A 16,473-nucleotide genomic window follows, 5' to 3' on the forward strand; every position below is an offset into this window, starting at 1 on the left:
CAGAGGCCCTGGAACCAAAGACTCGCCAGCCGTGCAAGTCTACGATCTGCTGCTCAACCATATCCATGACTTGGCCTCCTTCACCTTCATTAACTCCTGTCCAGGCGCCTGAGGACCAGTTCCTATCATGGAGGCTATTCTGAACGACAAACTCAAGCAACGTGGGGAGAAGCCTGTGCAATTCATTCTCACCGACCGCTAAACCCCTCTTGAAAAGTTAGCAGCCATGCCTGAAACTAGGCCTGAAATCGGGTAAACATATATATTTGATTTGACAGGGGATCGACAGAAGAGCAAGACGATCCCGAAGTTTTCTTACTTACATAGGTGACGCGTCTTCTGCAACCTTGAGGTGTAGATAAGGAAGTTGTCGAGTTTTTTACTCCTCACTGGTGCATAGTGTCCTCAGAATCACGTCACCGTAGTTCCAGTTTGTCATTTTAAGTGCGGAAGACCACATTGTATATATATAGTCCCCACTCCAAGGATTAAAGAGCTAGCATATACGAGAAAAAAATCGTGTGCGGATTATACTCACTTTACGCAGTGAACGAGAATCTATCTTATCTGCCCGCAATTTCTCTTTACCCTTTAATTGACAAAGGTTGATTGTCCAATCATTGAGTGAAACGGGCTTTCTTTACTTCAGTTCTACTTATAAGGGCAGAGTAGATGAACGAGATGGGCCGGTAAAAAGAACAAGCAGAAACGCCACCTAAGTGGGGAAAAGGAGTTATCGCCAAGGTAACATTGGCGGAGCGATAATAAGCTATTTCGAAATCAGCAAGCGGTTAACTTATCTCTCAACTATATTGCCTGCATTGTAACCCGATGGACTTGGCTTTTAAATTAGTTCGGAGAAGCCTAGTTTGGCACTATGCAGCGAGCAAGAATACCGAACGGAGTACAACACTATTTCCGCAATTCTAAATTCTTATATTATCTGTAGACTGCATGAAGCGTCGTCCAAACGGTTAATTGAATGCATGTTGACATATGATAAGACTTGGAGAATTGAATCACAATTCAGCATCCTGTATATTCAACGCTGGAACAACTCATGGATCGGATGATAGATTTCATCAATGATGTAGAGTCCAAGCAACGCATAAATTTTGGGTTTCAGTCTCAGAAGGAAGCTGAGCTAAGTCTGTTGCGAGCCAGTGAATCTGGAATCCTTTCGACTTTCGTGGCTGCATGAAATCCACAAAACGGCATAAAGTCGAATCCTTTAGATTTAAGAATAACATCTCGAGATATGCATATCGTTGAATTGAAATAAAGAGGCGAGAGGAAGCTATCTGACGCAAGAGATAAACGGGAAGGGGGGGGGGGGGGGCAGGACCCTTGCAGATCATTTCTCGCATTTTGGGAAAGGGACTCCAAAAAAATGTCTTCACTATCTGATCATGTAACATTTAATGATTGGTCAAGATCTAGTCAAGGATATTGAAATTCTGACACTGAGCAGCTTCGCTTCTCATGGGTCTCAGGCGGGAAACAGCGATAAAGGACAGCCTCCACACCTAGGAGCTTAATAGTCCTAGAGTTGCAAATCAAATATATCGTGCGAGGTTTGTGTAGACTAGGAATATGGATTCTCGTCCAATCAATATGCCATAGAACCTAAGATGCAGCGGCACGGGTAAGCTTGTCAATTTGGCCATACCTTCCTGTTACTGTGCGTTATTCTTAGATCGCCGATTTATATTGAACTGAATAACTAGCTTAAGGCTCCGGCTGCTTATGATATATGTCACAGCATGAAGATGAAATGTTTTGGCGGTGATCCCTGTATTAGTTGTGCAAATCGAAACAGGCTTATTCTATATAGCGAACCTACTAGGTTCGGGCGTCCTAAAGGCTCCCAGAACAGAAAGACATAACAGTGGCACCAAAGAAAAGGTAGTAATAAAACGCAGAGAGGTCTAGAACCAATTTTATTCATATAAAAAGAGCATTTGATAATAATATAGCAGCGGAAACGACTACTGGCAGTGTTAGGGGGAAAACTTTACTAGCAGAAGATACGCTTTTTGAGTTCTTAAATGAGAACAACCTACTACATTTAAGCGAGAGCTGCTTTCCTATAATGCCGGAGAATTCTTAGGATAAGACTTGTAGCTTATTTGACAAGTTGGGAACTGGTATCAAATTTCGCTACCACGAATTTATTACACTTAGGATGCTAACGGTACGTAACCCTACTTAAGGTATAGCAAATCTAATAGACATCTCTTAATGCCTTCTGTTTATTTAGTTATATAAAAATGATCTTCGTCGGACTATGCCTGGAGTTAATCTTTCTTTTCTCGAAACGGGTTCTAGCGGCTCTTAAGATCCTACATCGATACTAACTAAGGATATTCGTCTTCTAATGTTCTCTATAGAAAAACACGATGAAGACCCATATTATTGCTCTTGTCTTAATTGTCAAATAAGATTTCTATGTAAGCTAATAAAGACTGAGTATAAGCGTATAGAGACAGCGGTGCCTTTACTTCTTTCGGTAACCTAGGATAGCTAGGCTTTATGGGAACCACTGTCTAACTTTTCACTTGCCGACGCGATTAAGACTCAGTAGCCGTTTTAATACTGGCTATAGGGCTTCGGAGTATACTTTAGGGGCTGTAATCTCTTTTGTCGAGGCAACGGTCATCACCTATGAGATCTTCAGCATAGAGTGAAAGCTCCAGTGGAGGAAGCAGTTGAGGCCTCTTATTCGACTAGGCGGAAGTAGATTCTATTAACCGGCGACGCCATTGCCACAGCATTCACAATTGAAGCAACCTGTAGATATTCCATATGGTCGTCGCATACTACAATAGCCGGATTGAGACTAGCCGCCAACGTGGGAACGAGGTGATGGGGCCCTCGGAGACTCGCGTGATTGGTCCATCTGTCAGCGGCTAACCATAACCTTATAGCTTGGCGTAGCCTGAAAATCATGGCATCGTCATTTATACAAAATTACGGCTTCAGAAAGCGCGAAGAACAAAGAATTCGCATTCCGGAATCGACTAAAATTGGTTTATAATCTGCGACCTGGTAATTGTCAATCATTAAAAATGGAACAACTGGGTTCCCCCCTCATTTTCAGCGAAATTTCTCAGTACTTTCCAATAGCCTATATTTTTCAGCCCACCTGCCCTTTCTCTTCCAATTGCCTCCAGTCCCGTTATTATTTTCTCGCTCACCCGGCGCTTTTATTTTATCGCCGGTACGAGGACTTACTTGAAACTCGCCGTTGCGTTGTTCCCACTCAATCTACGTCATTGACCATTGCCAGCTCCCTCGAAGCTTCCTCTGTCTACTCCCTCGAGGCTTGCATATTGACTCCCCACACTAGCAATGTCAACCACCGAGAAGCCCGGCAATCACCACAGACTTCCTCTCTATCAATTAGTGCTGTTGCAAGATACCATCACCGACGATGTTCTTCGCCATCAATGGGAGGGCAGTGGCACCGAAGAAGACCCTTACTTGGTTGACTGGCTTGCTGAAGATTCTCGTGATCCGCATCAGATGCAGGACCGGCTTAAGTGGTCAATTACACTTCTCCAAGCTGCTTCCTTCTTGTCCATAACATTCGCTTCGTCCGCTCTTTCACTGCCTACCCCCAAATACAGAAGGAGTTCGGAGTCAGCACTGAGTTAGTGGTTGCCGATACCTCGCTGTTTGTTCTTGCTTTCGCGATCGGGCCTGCAATCTGGGCTCCGCTATCAAACCTTTTTAGCCGTCAACTGATCTACCTCGTTACCTACGGCCTAACTACACTATTTGCTGGAGTAACGATTGCAAGCCCGAATATCGCCACATTGTTTGTCCTTCGATTCTTTTCTGGTGCATTTGGCTCGTCCGCAAATCCAAATGCCGGCGATGTAGTTTCAGATATATGTACAGCGCGGGACAGGGGACTAGCAACAATCGCGTTCATTGGTGCTCCTTTCTTGGGTCCGAGTCTTGGGCCTATAACTTGTGACTTTTTGGCTATGTCCCAGGGTTGGAGATGGGTACAGGGTCTTACCACTATTTTTAATGCAGTGGTGTTCTTGCTTGGCATTTCTGTATTCCTGAGACCTATACTCCGGTTTTGCTTCAGAGGCGCGCGGCAAGACTCAGCAAGATGATGACTAGTGCTGTCTACAAGAGCCATCTAGTTACACGTGACTCCAACCGAGCAGCTAGTCAGATCTTTGCTAAGACTATGGTTCGGCCGAGGATCCTACTTTTCATGGAGCCGATAGTCTTACTGTTGTCTATTTACATGGCAATCAGTACGTATTCCCTTTCTCGTTTTCTTTGTGGCTTTGTCCAATCAAAGTCTAACTATTGTATGGACAGTTTATGGAACCATGTATATGGAATTTGCCGCCTTCCCCATTGTCTTCGGAGATACCCTCAAGTGGCCACAGAGCACCTCAGGTCTGTCATTCCTAGGGATGATGATTGGGCAGATCCTCGGCTGTACCTATACAGTGCTTGACGATGGCCGTTACAAAAAGGTTGCCGATCGCACTCCCTATGGTCATCCTCCTCCGGAAAGTCGATTGGTCCCAGCTATGGTCGGCGCAGTCACCCTTCCAATCGGACTCTTCTGGTTCGCATGGACCAATTTCCCTAGTATCCATTGGATTGTATGCGAGATAGGAACTGTTCTCTTTGGTTTCTCTCACGTATCGATTTTTTTAAGCGTTGTGAACTATCTGGTCGATGGCTATACTATGTACGCTGCTTCTGCGTTGGCGGGTAACGCTGTTATCCGTGCTCTTTTCGGTGCAGCATTGTATGTTTTGAATATTCCTTCCCAACCGTGATGTATAGAGCTGACCAAGAACCCCGACAGCCCTCTCTTTACCACTCCAAATTATTACAATCTTGGAATCCATTGGGCTTCCTCTATTTCGGCCTTTCTTGCCATTGCCTGCTTGCCATTCCCATGGATATTTTACAAGTATGGACCGGCTATCCGTCGACACTGCCAATATGCTGCTGAGTCCGCCCGACAGTTGGATACCATGGCCGATCGAATGCGGGTGCAGACTGAACTGAGGGCAACAAATGAAGAGAAACCTGATAAGGAGACTAATTCTGCCACTAGCTCAGATGATTCCCGTACTGGGAAAGGGGGACGAAGAGCTCCGAAGTGTGATCGGGTGAGTCTGTGATTTTTGGATGGGTTTCTGCCTTGACTTCGATTGTGATTGACGACAGAGCTATTGGTGGGAGAGGAAATGAAGTTATCTGATCATTTTGTTCAAAAAATCACTAGAACTTTCGGCTGATTGGAACAGAAATATTCTCGCAAGGTTACGCTGAGCGCTAAGCACTTAATTTTAATTGTCCAATCGAGAAGTAGTGCGCGGTATTGGCGATAGAGGATGGAATTTCAATATTCCTCTTGAATGATAAGTTACGTTGAATTAAATTATAGATAATCCTTTCAGTCGCCAAACCCACATAGACAACTTGTTTCTTCTTCAGATCACTTGAACTTAGTTAGGTTTTCTGCCTTCTTCTCTTTTGTAGCCCTCCACAAAATCGTTTTTTGGACACATTGGGATTTAAATTAGGTGTTAATCCGAAATCATTTTGTGTCTTGGACATGAGAACTCATAATCGATGATTTCACAGATAAGAAACGGAGAAACGTCGACAAAAACAGAACTAAGCTGCGAGGACAAAAAAAGAAAGACTTAAAGCGGCATGAAGGGTTTGAATTTAGAATTGAAAGACGATCAGACTTACCTCTATTTCTGCTGAAATTCCCTGCGTTACAGGCCGATTTGTGCGCCTCAGCATGGCGCCCTCGTAGGGCGTACGGGCCAACGGTTGACCTTCCAAATTACTGAAACATCTCCTGAGGGATCCACATCGCTTCTTATTGCGTTCCTGGTGAGAATATGATATGTCTAATGGTTCCGTCTACGGATTGTGCTTTATTTTTCTTTGTTTCTGTTGTTGTGGCCTTAGGCCGCCATCAACCTTATCGACTTATCAAAGCCCGCCCGCGTTTATTATTTTGAGATAGCTTCATTTCCTCTCTTTCCTACGAATTGAATCACTTTATTTGAATTATTTCTTCCCAGCTATAACATTTTCTCATCCAAACAAAGCTAGGTGCTTCGGGCTACTACCATAGCAGCGGAAAGGCTTCTGCGTACGCTCCGACGGACTTAATTCATAGTATGATCAGTCTCAATCCCCTAACCTATACAACGACCTTGCCACGAAGATTGCATAATTTCGTCCAGATACCGATCTAGACGAGCGGCAACATGTGCAATTTATTATGTCAAAAGTTTTTATTTACCATCTAGAGAAACGACCAACAGCAAAATGACTTTTGCGAGATCCTTCATTCGGCTACCATGGACCGGTACAGGCGCTGAGACTCGAAGTGAAGTGACGTCCGGGATGAGGAAATTGTCAATGCCATTCCCGCCAAGTCTATGTGAACTCTGATATCTGTATAGCTTTTTATTGATACTGCTTCAAGAGAGCAGTCTCGATGAAACTCAATGGAATTTGCCAAGAACGGCTACGGGCACAAGGATTTGAACCCATTTGGAAGGGAGGCTGAGTCCGGTCCATGCGACAACCTAACCCACTTCTGGGGCTACATCACGTACCTTGAACAGCAAAATGGCACCGGCAATTGATTGCTAAATTGATCTTATTTCCTGTCACCGTATAAGAACAACATCACTGTAAACGATATATCTCACCCTCCCTCCTGAGGTCCCTAGCCCGAGTTAATAGATATGAAAGTAGCATTAACAAACAGGACAAGATAGTAATACATAGCCTTTATTAACTCTCGCGCTTACTGTTATTTCTTCTGTCTATATATAAAGAGTGTAAAGAGATAGTTTGATCAGTTCCAAATTAGCGATGAAGGCTACACGTTTAAGGTTAGTATTTCGCTCTTAGTTATATATAGGCTCGACTATTTTTCTTTCTAGAAAATTTCGGTCTCTGAAAACTATCTATATTTAGCTCTAGATTTGATACACTTTATTTCGTTTAATTATCTCAAAACTAGAGTATCTGGTATAGCCCAAAGCGAAAGTGAGAATAGTAAGTAAAGTCACCTAAACCGAATGAAGTAAAAGGAATGGTTTGCTTTCGTGCATATGGACTAAAATGAGAGCTGGGCTTATCCTAGTGCACCCTATAGGATAGGGAATATACGTATATATTCACAATCAGCTAGCGTTAGTCGGATATTACAATTGTTTTTAAACAAGGGACGAAAAGTGACGTTAGAAAGACCTCAAAAAGTATATTGATGGCTAGTGAACAGAGATACGGACCGTGGACGGACCGTTAAGCCGACACCGAAAGCGCCTTTTCTTTAGAGAAGGCAATCACACTTGACTTGAAGATAACTAGCCTATCACTTGGATAATCGGTTGCTCTACGGTATTACCCTCTAATTATTTCAACTGAAATCGTATATTTTCTCCGGCCTTCAAACTCCATGTGATCGGCTCGATCGGAACCCCCGCCCGGACGGACCGTCTGCAATCAAAGTGAATCCCGAATCATAGATAAGCCGTCTCAAATTCGCACAGAGAACACACAACTCCTCAGGTGCAGTTGGAAATCGCTCGCTATTCCAGAGTCTCACAGAAGAAATATTGTTAGCCAAGTACCAAAATTTGGCAGTCGACAACAAAGTAAAAGTCAGCTTTGAAATGGCGGCAAGCAACCCATCATACCTTATTATTGGAGCTGGTGTGTTTGGTGTGTCAACTGCCTACCATCTGATCCAAAAACACCCAAATGCATCGATAAGTATGGTTGACCGAGACTCATATGATGCTGAGTCGCGTGTGGCTGCATCATGGGATTGGAACAAGGTTATTCGCGCCGATTATGACGACAAGGTTTATTGCAGACTTGCTCTTGAGGCACAAGAGATTTTTAAATCCGATCCGCTTTGGCAGCCACACTTTCACCAGACTGGTGTTTATTGGACGTGTCGCAGCGACTACGCCCAAAATGTCATCACAAACCACAAAGAACTTGGCCGAAATGATGATATCACCGCTCTACCAGTCTCTGAAGCCAGAAAGCTCTACGGGGGTGTCTTTGAGAACGCTGACTACACCGGCGTTAAGGAAGTTCTCATCAACAGCGCGAGTGGCTGGGCTGCCGCAGGAGATGCTCTTCGAGCAGTGACAAAAAGATGTTTAGAGTTGGGCGTTACATACGTCACTGCGTCTGTCACTAACCTGGAGTTCGATGGTCGTGGCTCTTGCACCGGTGTCAGAACGCATCTTGGAGAGATATTGTCAGCCACCCATATTGTGGTCGCTGCTGGGGCCTTTACTCCGACTTTGTTAGAATGGAGCGCTGCAAAGAGCGGCAACGCAGGGCTCCGAGCTGGAGACCGAATCCTTTCTGCTGGTATCACAACCGGAATGGCAAAACTCAACGAGGAGCAATACAAAAAGTTCAAGGATATGCCTGTCGGCTTCCAAGGTTACACTCCAGATGAAGGTATCAGATTTGTCATATACATCCGAAAATTACTATCGAATACTAACAAATTATAGGAAAACCATTCATCGGTAGCATCCCCCCTACAAAAGACAGAGAGCTCAAGTGGTGGGGATCCAAAATCTTCACAAACACTCGAGAGATACTGCCTGGCCGTTATATCTCTTCTCCTCCGCCAACGCATGACTATAACCAGTGGAAGGTTCCGGGGCCTCTGAAGCAGGATATAGTAGAATCCAGGAACTTGTGGTATGGGCCTGAAAGTGCAACGTGGGAGATGACCAAACACCGAATTTGCTGGTCAGTAGTTCCCCTTAAGTATCCGACGATTGCAACCTAACACTAGATAGGGACGCTTTCACTACTACATCTGACTTCATCATTTCACCTCACTCTGCCTCTAAAGGGCTATACGTCGCGACTTGCGGCTCATTCCATGGCTTTAAGTTCTTCCCCGTACTGGGCAAGTATATCGCACAGATGCTTGAAGGAGAATTGGCCCCTGAATTGATGGAAAAGTGGGCGTGGGATCGACAGCGACCTGACTCGTCCCAAAATGTGGAGTACCCAAATTCTGAGATGAAGCATTTATTAGAACCCGCAGCAAAGTTGTAGCTAGAATTATATACTCTCTTGAAGCAAATACACGCCTCACCGGCGCCCTTGCTTATGATAATACAAATGAACCTTTGATTTATTTGACGAGACATAATGCGATTGCAGTTGACGGCCAAAGGATTAAACCATCGTACGACGAGGTTTTGCTATTGGACCTGCCAAAGGTCTGTCTGGGCTGTCTCCAGCTTCAAATATCCTAATAGCAATTTGAAACTTTACTTATTTCCGTCGGGGGATATGATAGTCAACGTAAAACAATGCCCCCGCCCTTCAAAGGTTTTGTTATCTTAGTGAAGCATAATTTCATCCACAAACACCGTAGAAACATGGCTCCTATTTTCACAGTCTAACAGAGCAAACCAGTCAAAAATCCTTGCACCCTTCCACGGTTATTGATTTATTCACTTGGAACCTCGGCAATAAGGAGATAATCAATGTCACCAGCGGCTCTGTGAGACAACTCAAACCCTCAGTCTCACTCACTCAAGGGTCGTACTGTCTGATCTCAAAAGATCAATTTTAGATTAATCAGGTGAGTTGGAGATATTTCAAATCATTCATAGCGTCGCGTTACTTGTTCAAAACTAGTCAAGACTGAGGGTGTGCTAAAAAGAAGGGCATAATAATCATTCAAGCAACTTCAATCACTCTTCTATGATAGCATCGACTTCAACTTCGACAAGCATTTGCTTGTTGATGAAGCCACCGTTCACTACAATCATTGTAGCTGCAGCTCCTATCGTCCCACTTGCAGCGTGATTTTGCTTGCCTAACACCTGACGGAAGCCTTCACCCACAGCTTCACAGTCGTCATGACAACCAACAAACATTTTGACCCGAATTACATCTTGGGCGCCCTTTCCACCGAGTCCTTTGATAGCCCGGATGCACTCTTCTAGAGCAGCACGTGTTTGTTCCCGAGCATTGTTGGGATACAAAATGAGCGGTGCTGTAGCGGAAGAACGAGGATCAACGGATGTAGTTCCCGAAACAAAGACTTGATTTCCGTGTCGCACGGCACGGTAATATCCGATTTTCTCTTCGTATGGCGATGAAGTCTGATAGCAGGTTTTTGGTATTTTGGAAGACATGGAGGACGTTCGTACAAGGTTTCTAGACATTTCAATCAGCGTGCGAACAGGCCTACGGTAATGTATGATACCAACGAAATGAGATTTAAAGACCAAAGACACCTGAACATGAGATACTGCACTTGCTAATTTTTCTGTTGGCAAGATTCAATAAAGACCCCCATGCCGGATCTCGATGAGTCACCGAAATTTGGATCCACTTGTTTTGTATGATCTTTTTTATCACATCGGGAGGACCAAAAAAGTGGCAGGAAGACCAGAGTCATTCGAGAAATTGATTTTGAATAGGTGATAATGGACAGGTGATGAGACAATAAACTACTCCGTGCACCTGTCAATACGTCTTTACCCACTCCTGTATTTACAAAAACACAAAAGTGCTGATTTCAGGCCTAATTTTCTCCGCGAATTTATATAGTGATAATCTTACAGATAAGTCATGATAAAAGCCTAATATCAATTTCAGGATCACCTAGTCAAAATGTCTCTTTCCAAATGATCCAATGTATGTGACCATTTAATAGTAACCGATGAATATCGAATTTCTCGTTAACATCTCGATTTTATTATATAACTATAGTGGCCCCATACCTAGGTACGTAGTTAGCTCTTTTCTGCAATCTTTCACAGATCTTCAAAGACTAGCAGTTCTATTTTGAGAATACTTACGCATGTTTGAGTCTTATTAATCATTGGTTTATCGCAAGGATTAAACCCTTGCGTCAAAAGTGAATCTCAAATTCTTGATTGGCCCAGATGGAGCGGGTACATCAGTTGCATTCTACAGCGTCGAAGAGAACTTCAGGGAAGGGAAAGAGCGAGCACAGGCCTTTAAGCCCGACATGTTCATCTCGATTTTACCTGGAGTGGCTTGTTAGAGGGTGAAATTAGTTGTGGCTTAAGCTTTGGAGTCTCCCTGAATGGTTTGTCGAAAGGCCACATCGGACGGTGAATTCGGTGGTGCCCGAGACGTTGTAAATCTTGATCAACCCCACCAGTGGTCAATCCAAGCATCCAGCCACCAGCCATGGCATATAGATCTGGCTCTAGATATCCAATCTTTACGATAACAATATCGCTTGACCGTGGATGCAAATGAAGATCGGTAAAGTCACTCTCGTGGTGGTAGGGCTTTCGCAACTTTGTCAAAATGACAAAAATGCTTCCAACTTGTAACACTGCTTCGATCTCAGCATCTTGATCCCCGTGTTTGATCGAAAATACACGACCGGTCATGGTCACAGGCCCTGAATGGACATTGTCCACTTGTGCTCCGGCAGTAACTGTGACACTAGCACCAACGCCAGCCTCGGTAATGATCTTGATTGCCTGGGGTCCCGGGATACTGGCGTATATAACTGACGGGCCTGTCTTCTCTTGAAACTCAGCTCGCTGCAGCAGTTCGATCAAGCTTAAAGTTACGTCTCCAGATCCTCCTGCAGTTGGGTTATCTCCCGAATCGGATATGAAAAACGGTCTGTTGTCAGATGCAATCGCGTTGTCGAGACATTCAGACAGAGAGCCCGTAGGTGCGACAAAATGGAAATCTTTGTGGAACCTCCAAAAGATGGAGGCAAGTCGCTCGGCTTGCTCGGTGACAATAACTTCGTCCCACCCAGTGACTACCACCACTGCATGGTTTCGAGGTTCATCTGCCCATGCATAGCCAACCCAAATAGATGCGTCAAGTACCCCTTCCATCGCTTCAACAACTGGAACCAGGGAATATAAACTTTTGGCGGGCTCGATACGTGTTGAGGTTTGCTCCCCCGGTAGCAATATAGGAATTGAGACCCATGCTTTCAAAGGTCGAGTCAGTTTCGCGGTTTGTTTTGAAGCAATTAGAAGATCAACGAGATTTCGGCAAGCGCGCTCCTTTGTTTCCAAAGCGTCCTCATGTGGTGCCATTCGATAGCAGGTAATCAGGTCAGTCTGGTGGGCCAGATCTCTAGACACATTCCCATGTAAATCCATAGACGAGGAGACCAGAACTTCAGGGCCAATAACAGTTCGAATACGGCGAAGAAGCTCGGCTTCGGCATCATCCAGCCCCTCCACGCACATTGCTCCATGAATATCGAACCACAACCCGTCAATGGGGGTGGAAGCGATGATTTCCGCCAGTCGATCCAGGATTTCTTTGACGAGATGTTCGAAATCATCTCTAACCACGATCCCGCCCGGAAGTGCGTGGCCAATAAGAGCTCCTTTCCACTCCGCTATATCTGCCAATGAACTACCATCCTGCAAAAATGCATATTTCTCAATAATCTCCAGTCCACGTTTCGGATGAAAGGCGTCGCGGAGTGTCCGAGCGGGGGAGAAGCTGGAGGTCTCGCAGGCGAGTCCTGCGATGGCGATAATTGGATGTGGTAATATCATCTTTATAGTCATTTATGGATCAATAGAAAACGAGAAATTACCAAGTACCGTTAGCGGAAGATTCTCATCATTTTCACAGTCAAGTTGTTGGTTTCCGGTGTAACGTCGCCTTGTTCCCCGCTTTGGGCAGCGGCATGATAAAGAACTATTGGTCATATTTAGGTAGGATGGAAACTCATAATCTGACTAAATTTGATATCCCACCATTTTGATGTGTACAAATTACTCAAGATCACTGTGGAGAATATAATTTTTGGGGTACGATTTCAAGTCGTAGTCACTGGTCAAGGTGTCAGTCAGCTAAAATCCTAAATTTCAAGCCCACACATCAATGAACTACTAATACTACATTGACAAAGAAAAAGCAATTTCTCCCATCAAAATCAAGTATCTAATAGAATACTTTCCTCACTCCCCCCATAGGTCACATTACATAGCGTCGTATAACTACAGAAACAGCGTGTAACGTATTTAACCACCGAGCCGCCATAACCCCCGAGTCGCCACATAATCTAAAACATGTCCATGAATTAGCACTTAATTAATTCAACCATCCACTATGCCACCAATTCGCCCCTAAACCTCTCGGAATTCAGTAGAGCAGGAGGGTAGGATCTTATTAGCAATACAAGCTCTTAAGAAACAAGATATCGCTACTGTTTCTCTCGCTGCTCGCACTTTCAATGTACCACGTTCCACTTTACGCGATCGTATCTCCGGCCGCACCGAGCGAAGAATTGTACGCGCAAATTCACATAAACTCACAGAGATTGAAGAAGATTCCCTTCAAAATTGGATACTCTCTATGGATGCTCGCGGATCAGCCCCTCGGCCTTCTGCAGTTCGAGAAATGGCGAATCTTTTACTCGAATCACGCGGAATAACCCCGGCTCCTTCGGTCGGTGAGAATTGGGTTACAAAGTATGTGAAAAGGCATCCCGAATTATCGAGTAGATTCTCGAGGCGCTATAATTATGAGCGTGCAAAATGCGAAGATCCAAAAATCATCGGGGAGTGGTTTACTCTCGTCCAACAAACTATTATCCAATATGGGATCAACCCCGACGACGTTTATAACTTCGACGAGACTGGTTTCGCGATGGGATTAACGTCAACCGCGAGGGTTATTACAAGGAGTGAATACTATGGTCGGCGATCGCTTCTACAGCCTGGAAATCGCGAGTGGGTAACTACGATTGAGTGTATAAATGCTTCGGGATGGGTACTTCCTCCGACTGTGATTTTTAAAGGTAGAATCTATATTGAGGGATGGTTCGATAACCTTCCCGATGACTGGCGATTTGAGATTAGTCCGAATGGATGGACGTCTGATGAAATTGGACTTCGATGGCTTAAAAAGCTTTTCATTCCATCGACTTCTTTAAGGGTAAAGGGTCGATATCGACTTTTAATACTCGATGGCCACGGAAGTCATTTAACCCCGAACTTCGATAAGATCTGCGAAGAAAACGACATTATCCCAATCTGCATGCCTCCGCACTCATCCCACCTTTTATAGCCGCTCGATATTGGTTGTTTTGCGGTGCTAAAACGTTCGTACGGTCGGCTTGTTGAAACCAAAATGCGGAATGGGAGTAACCATATCGACAAACTTGATTTCCTCGAAGCCTACCCTTCCGCCCGCTCCGAGACATTCAAATCCGATACTATTATCAATAGCTTCGGAGCAGCTGGTCTAGTACCTTTTAACCTGATCGAGTAATTACAAAGCTCAGTATTCGCCTTCGAACCCCGACCCCCCTCTCAAGTCAAGAGAGCGAGTGGGAACCAAAAACGCCTTCGAACTGTACACAATCACTAAAGCAGGCTACATCAATCAAAGCATTGCTTCATACGAGATCCCGGAGTCCTCCGAGCCCACTTAATAATGCGATAAACCATGTTCTAAAGGCCTGCCAAATTCAGATGCAATCGAGTGCTTTTCTGGAGAAAGAAGTACGCGGGTTACGAGCCGAAAACGAGAAAAAGAAGCAGAAGCGGACTAGTTCTCGAAGGTATATACCCTCGGCCGAGGGCCTCTCAGTTTTAGATACCTCAACATTTAATATGCAGGCAGAGGGAGTAATTGAACCACCTCCCCCTGGCCCTCACATAGCGGGGGAACCGGCTATTCGACCGCGGACGCGGCCCCCAGGGGGTGTGGAATATGCAGGTTGCCAGGGCATAGGAGAGAGACATGCCCAGATAGACCATTTCTTAGTTGAATAAAATTGATGGCGTTTTGGTTGAGATAAATGCATTTAAATTCAATGGGTTAGGCTGGGGTGGCGACTCGGGGGTTATGGCGGCTCGGTAGTTAAATACGTTATTCATGAGTGAAGCCAATTAGGGCGAGCTTTCTGATGGGAAGAAAGACCTCACAAAAGCCGATGGGAAGAGATACAGAAATTGTATAGACATTTTGTGGAAACATCACAGTAATGTCGCATTAAAGACTGTTGCTAGACTTTTGAATAAAACGTAGAAAAGCAAATTATGAAATCAAAGCAAGGACCTTACTAGAGTCAACATCTGGGGTCTGAGTAGCCAATCAGGCGCCACGTAGGCGCCAAAGATCTCCGCCACCAATTCTGCTCATTCGTTTTTTCTTTCGTAAAACCCCATGCCAGATCTACAACCTTGCATCATGAATGATCATATTATTGAAAAAAAGCCATTGCTGGAAATTGCTTGCTTTAATGAAGAATCAGCCATCCTCGCGGAAAGAGGTGGAGCGGATCGCATCGAGTGAGTATTGCAGGTTGAAACTTTTCTTAGGTTGCCCCTTGAAACATGTAATTGTGCCTTCGATCACTGATCTCGGGTCAGACTATGTAGAGATTACCGTTTAGGTGGTCTTTCGCCCGACGATGCCATTCTTGAACATTTGAAATCGAAGCTCAGCATTCCAATATTCGTGATGATTCGGCCACATCCTAATGGTTTCTGCTACACATCTTTTGAGTTTGAAAGCATGAAAGCAACAATGCAATCTTTGAAGGCTCGGGGTGCCGATGGCTTTGTGTTCGGCATTCTGAATGAATCTGAACCGGGAGAATGTGACCCGTCACATGGCTGGATTGATGTTTCCCGGAATAAGCAGCTTGTACAGTTAGCCGATGGCCTGCCTTGTACATTTCATCGTGCATTCGATCTTATACCCGAATCTGAATGGAACTTCGCTCTGTCGGACATCATGGACTGTGGATTCACATCGATTTTGACCAGCGGTGGGCCATCGGGTACCCAGGCGACGGATTGCGTCCACAAGCTCGCAATTCTGGTGGATTGGAATAATAAGCAAATCGCAAGGGCAGGAAAAATTCTAAAGAAGAAAGTCCCGGAAATCATTGTTGGAGGTGGTGTGAGAGCAACGAACATAGCCCAGCTTCGTAGGATCACCGCTGCCTCGGTTTTCCATTCGGCCGCTCTACGTGTCTCAAGTGAGACTGTCTGTACAAGCGAGGTGTCTAGCATGAAGGAGCAACTACATCGATCGTTGGCCTGCACGTAACTCCCGGATGCAAGACTGCAGGCTAGTGCAACGCATATGTATTTAAATTTGCTGTAGCCTTTTGTTTGAAGAAAGAGCACAGCAGATCAATGGAACCCATACTGTTACATCCGGTGGCTTGCTGATTGACCAGACAAACTCTTTATCACCTCATGGTTAAAACCAAGTTGGTTTAAGTCTATGGCCGGGGAAGAATCAACTACGATTTGACTATCCCAAGTCAAATGAGACTTATTGTCAATGTCACAGGTTTACTGGTCAAGGTCCTCGCCCAGCTTCCTCGAAAGAAATTTCGGCTAGTCTATGTTTGAAACACTCTAACCTTCTCAATTGATGTTAGAATATCATTTTACGCTTCTC

At 44.7% G+C, this 16,473-nt stretch overlaps 6 protein-coding genes across 6 annotated transcripts; 4 read left to right on the forward strand and 2 right to left on the reverse strand.

Moving 5' to 3' along the window:
* Positions 1 to 3,351: 3,351 nt before the first annotated feature.
* On the forward strand, positions 3,352 to 3,657 carry N7529_002134 (uncharacterized protein; the record flags this gene model as incomplete). The annotated part of the gene is made up of 1 exon (XM_057237662.1): positions 3,352 to 3,657. One exon carries the CDS (start codon positions 3,352 to 3,354, stop codon positions 3,655 to 3,657), a length of 306 nt encoding a protein of 101 aa, XP_057100273.1.
* Positions 3,658 to 4,126: 469 nt separating this feature from the next.
* N7529_002135 (uncharacterized protein) lies at positions 4,127 to 5,168 on the forward strand (the record flags this gene model as incomplete). Its single annotated transcript, XM_057237663.1, has 3 exons — positions 4,127 to 4,277; positions 4,345 to 4,786; positions 4,847 to 5,168. The coding sequence occupies 3 exons, from the start codon at positions 4,127 to 4,129 to the stop codon at positions 5,166 to 5,168; spliced, it is 915 nt and encodes a 304-aa protein (XP_057100274.1).
* A 2,532-nt stretch (positions 5,169 to 7,700) lies between these two features.
* Positions 7,701 to 9,123, forward strand: N7529_002136 (NAD(P)/FAD-dependent oxidoreductase; the record flags this gene model as incomplete). The annotated part of the gene is made up of 3 exons (XM_057237664.1): positions 7,701 to 8,508; positions 8,565 to 8,808; positions 8,859 to 9,123. The coding sequence occupies 3 exons, from the start codon at positions 7,701 to 7,703 to the stop codon at positions 9,121 to 9,123; spliced, it is 1,317 nt and encodes a 438-aa protein (XP_057100275.1).
* A 647-nt stretch (positions 9,124 to 9,770) lies between these two features.
* Positions 9,771 to 10,217, reverse strand: N7529_002137 (YjgH family protein; the record flags this gene model as incomplete). The annotated part of the gene is made up of 1 exon (XM_057237665.1): positions 9,771 to 10,217. One exon carries the CDS (start codon positions 10,215 to 10,217, stop codon positions 9,771 to 9,773), a length of 447 nt encoding a protein of 148 aa, XP_057100276.1.
* An 846-nt stretch (positions 10,218 to 11,063) lies between these two features.
* N7529_002138 (M81 family metallopeptidase) lies at positions 11,064 to 12,599 on the reverse strand (the record flags this gene model as incomplete). Its single annotated transcript, XM_057237666.1, has 1 exon — positions 11,064 to 12,599. One exon carries the CDS (start codon positions 12,597 to 12,599, stop codon positions 11,064 to 11,066), a length of 1,536 nt encoding a protein of 511 aa, XP_057100277.1.
* Positions 12,600 to 15,573: 2,974 nt separating this feature from the next.
* N7529_002139 (uncharacterized protein) lies at positions 15,574 to 16,113 on the forward strand (the record flags this gene model as incomplete). The annotated part of the gene is made up of 1 exon (XM_057237667.1): positions 15,574 to 16,113. The coding sequence occupies one exon, from the start codon at positions 15,574 to 15,576 to the stop codon at positions 16,111 to 16,113; it is 540 nt and encodes a 179-aa protein (XP_057100278.1).
* Positions 16,114 to 16,473: the final 360 nt, after the last annotated feature.

Source organism: Penicillium soppii, assembly GCF_028829465.1.
Source record: "Penicillium soppii strain IBT 18220 chromosome Unknown utg000003l, whole genome shotgun sequence".
In the NCBI taxonomy this organism is placed as follows: Eukaryota; Fungi; Ascomycota; class Eurotiomycetes; order Eurotiales; family Aspergillaceae; genus Penicillium; species Penicillium soppii.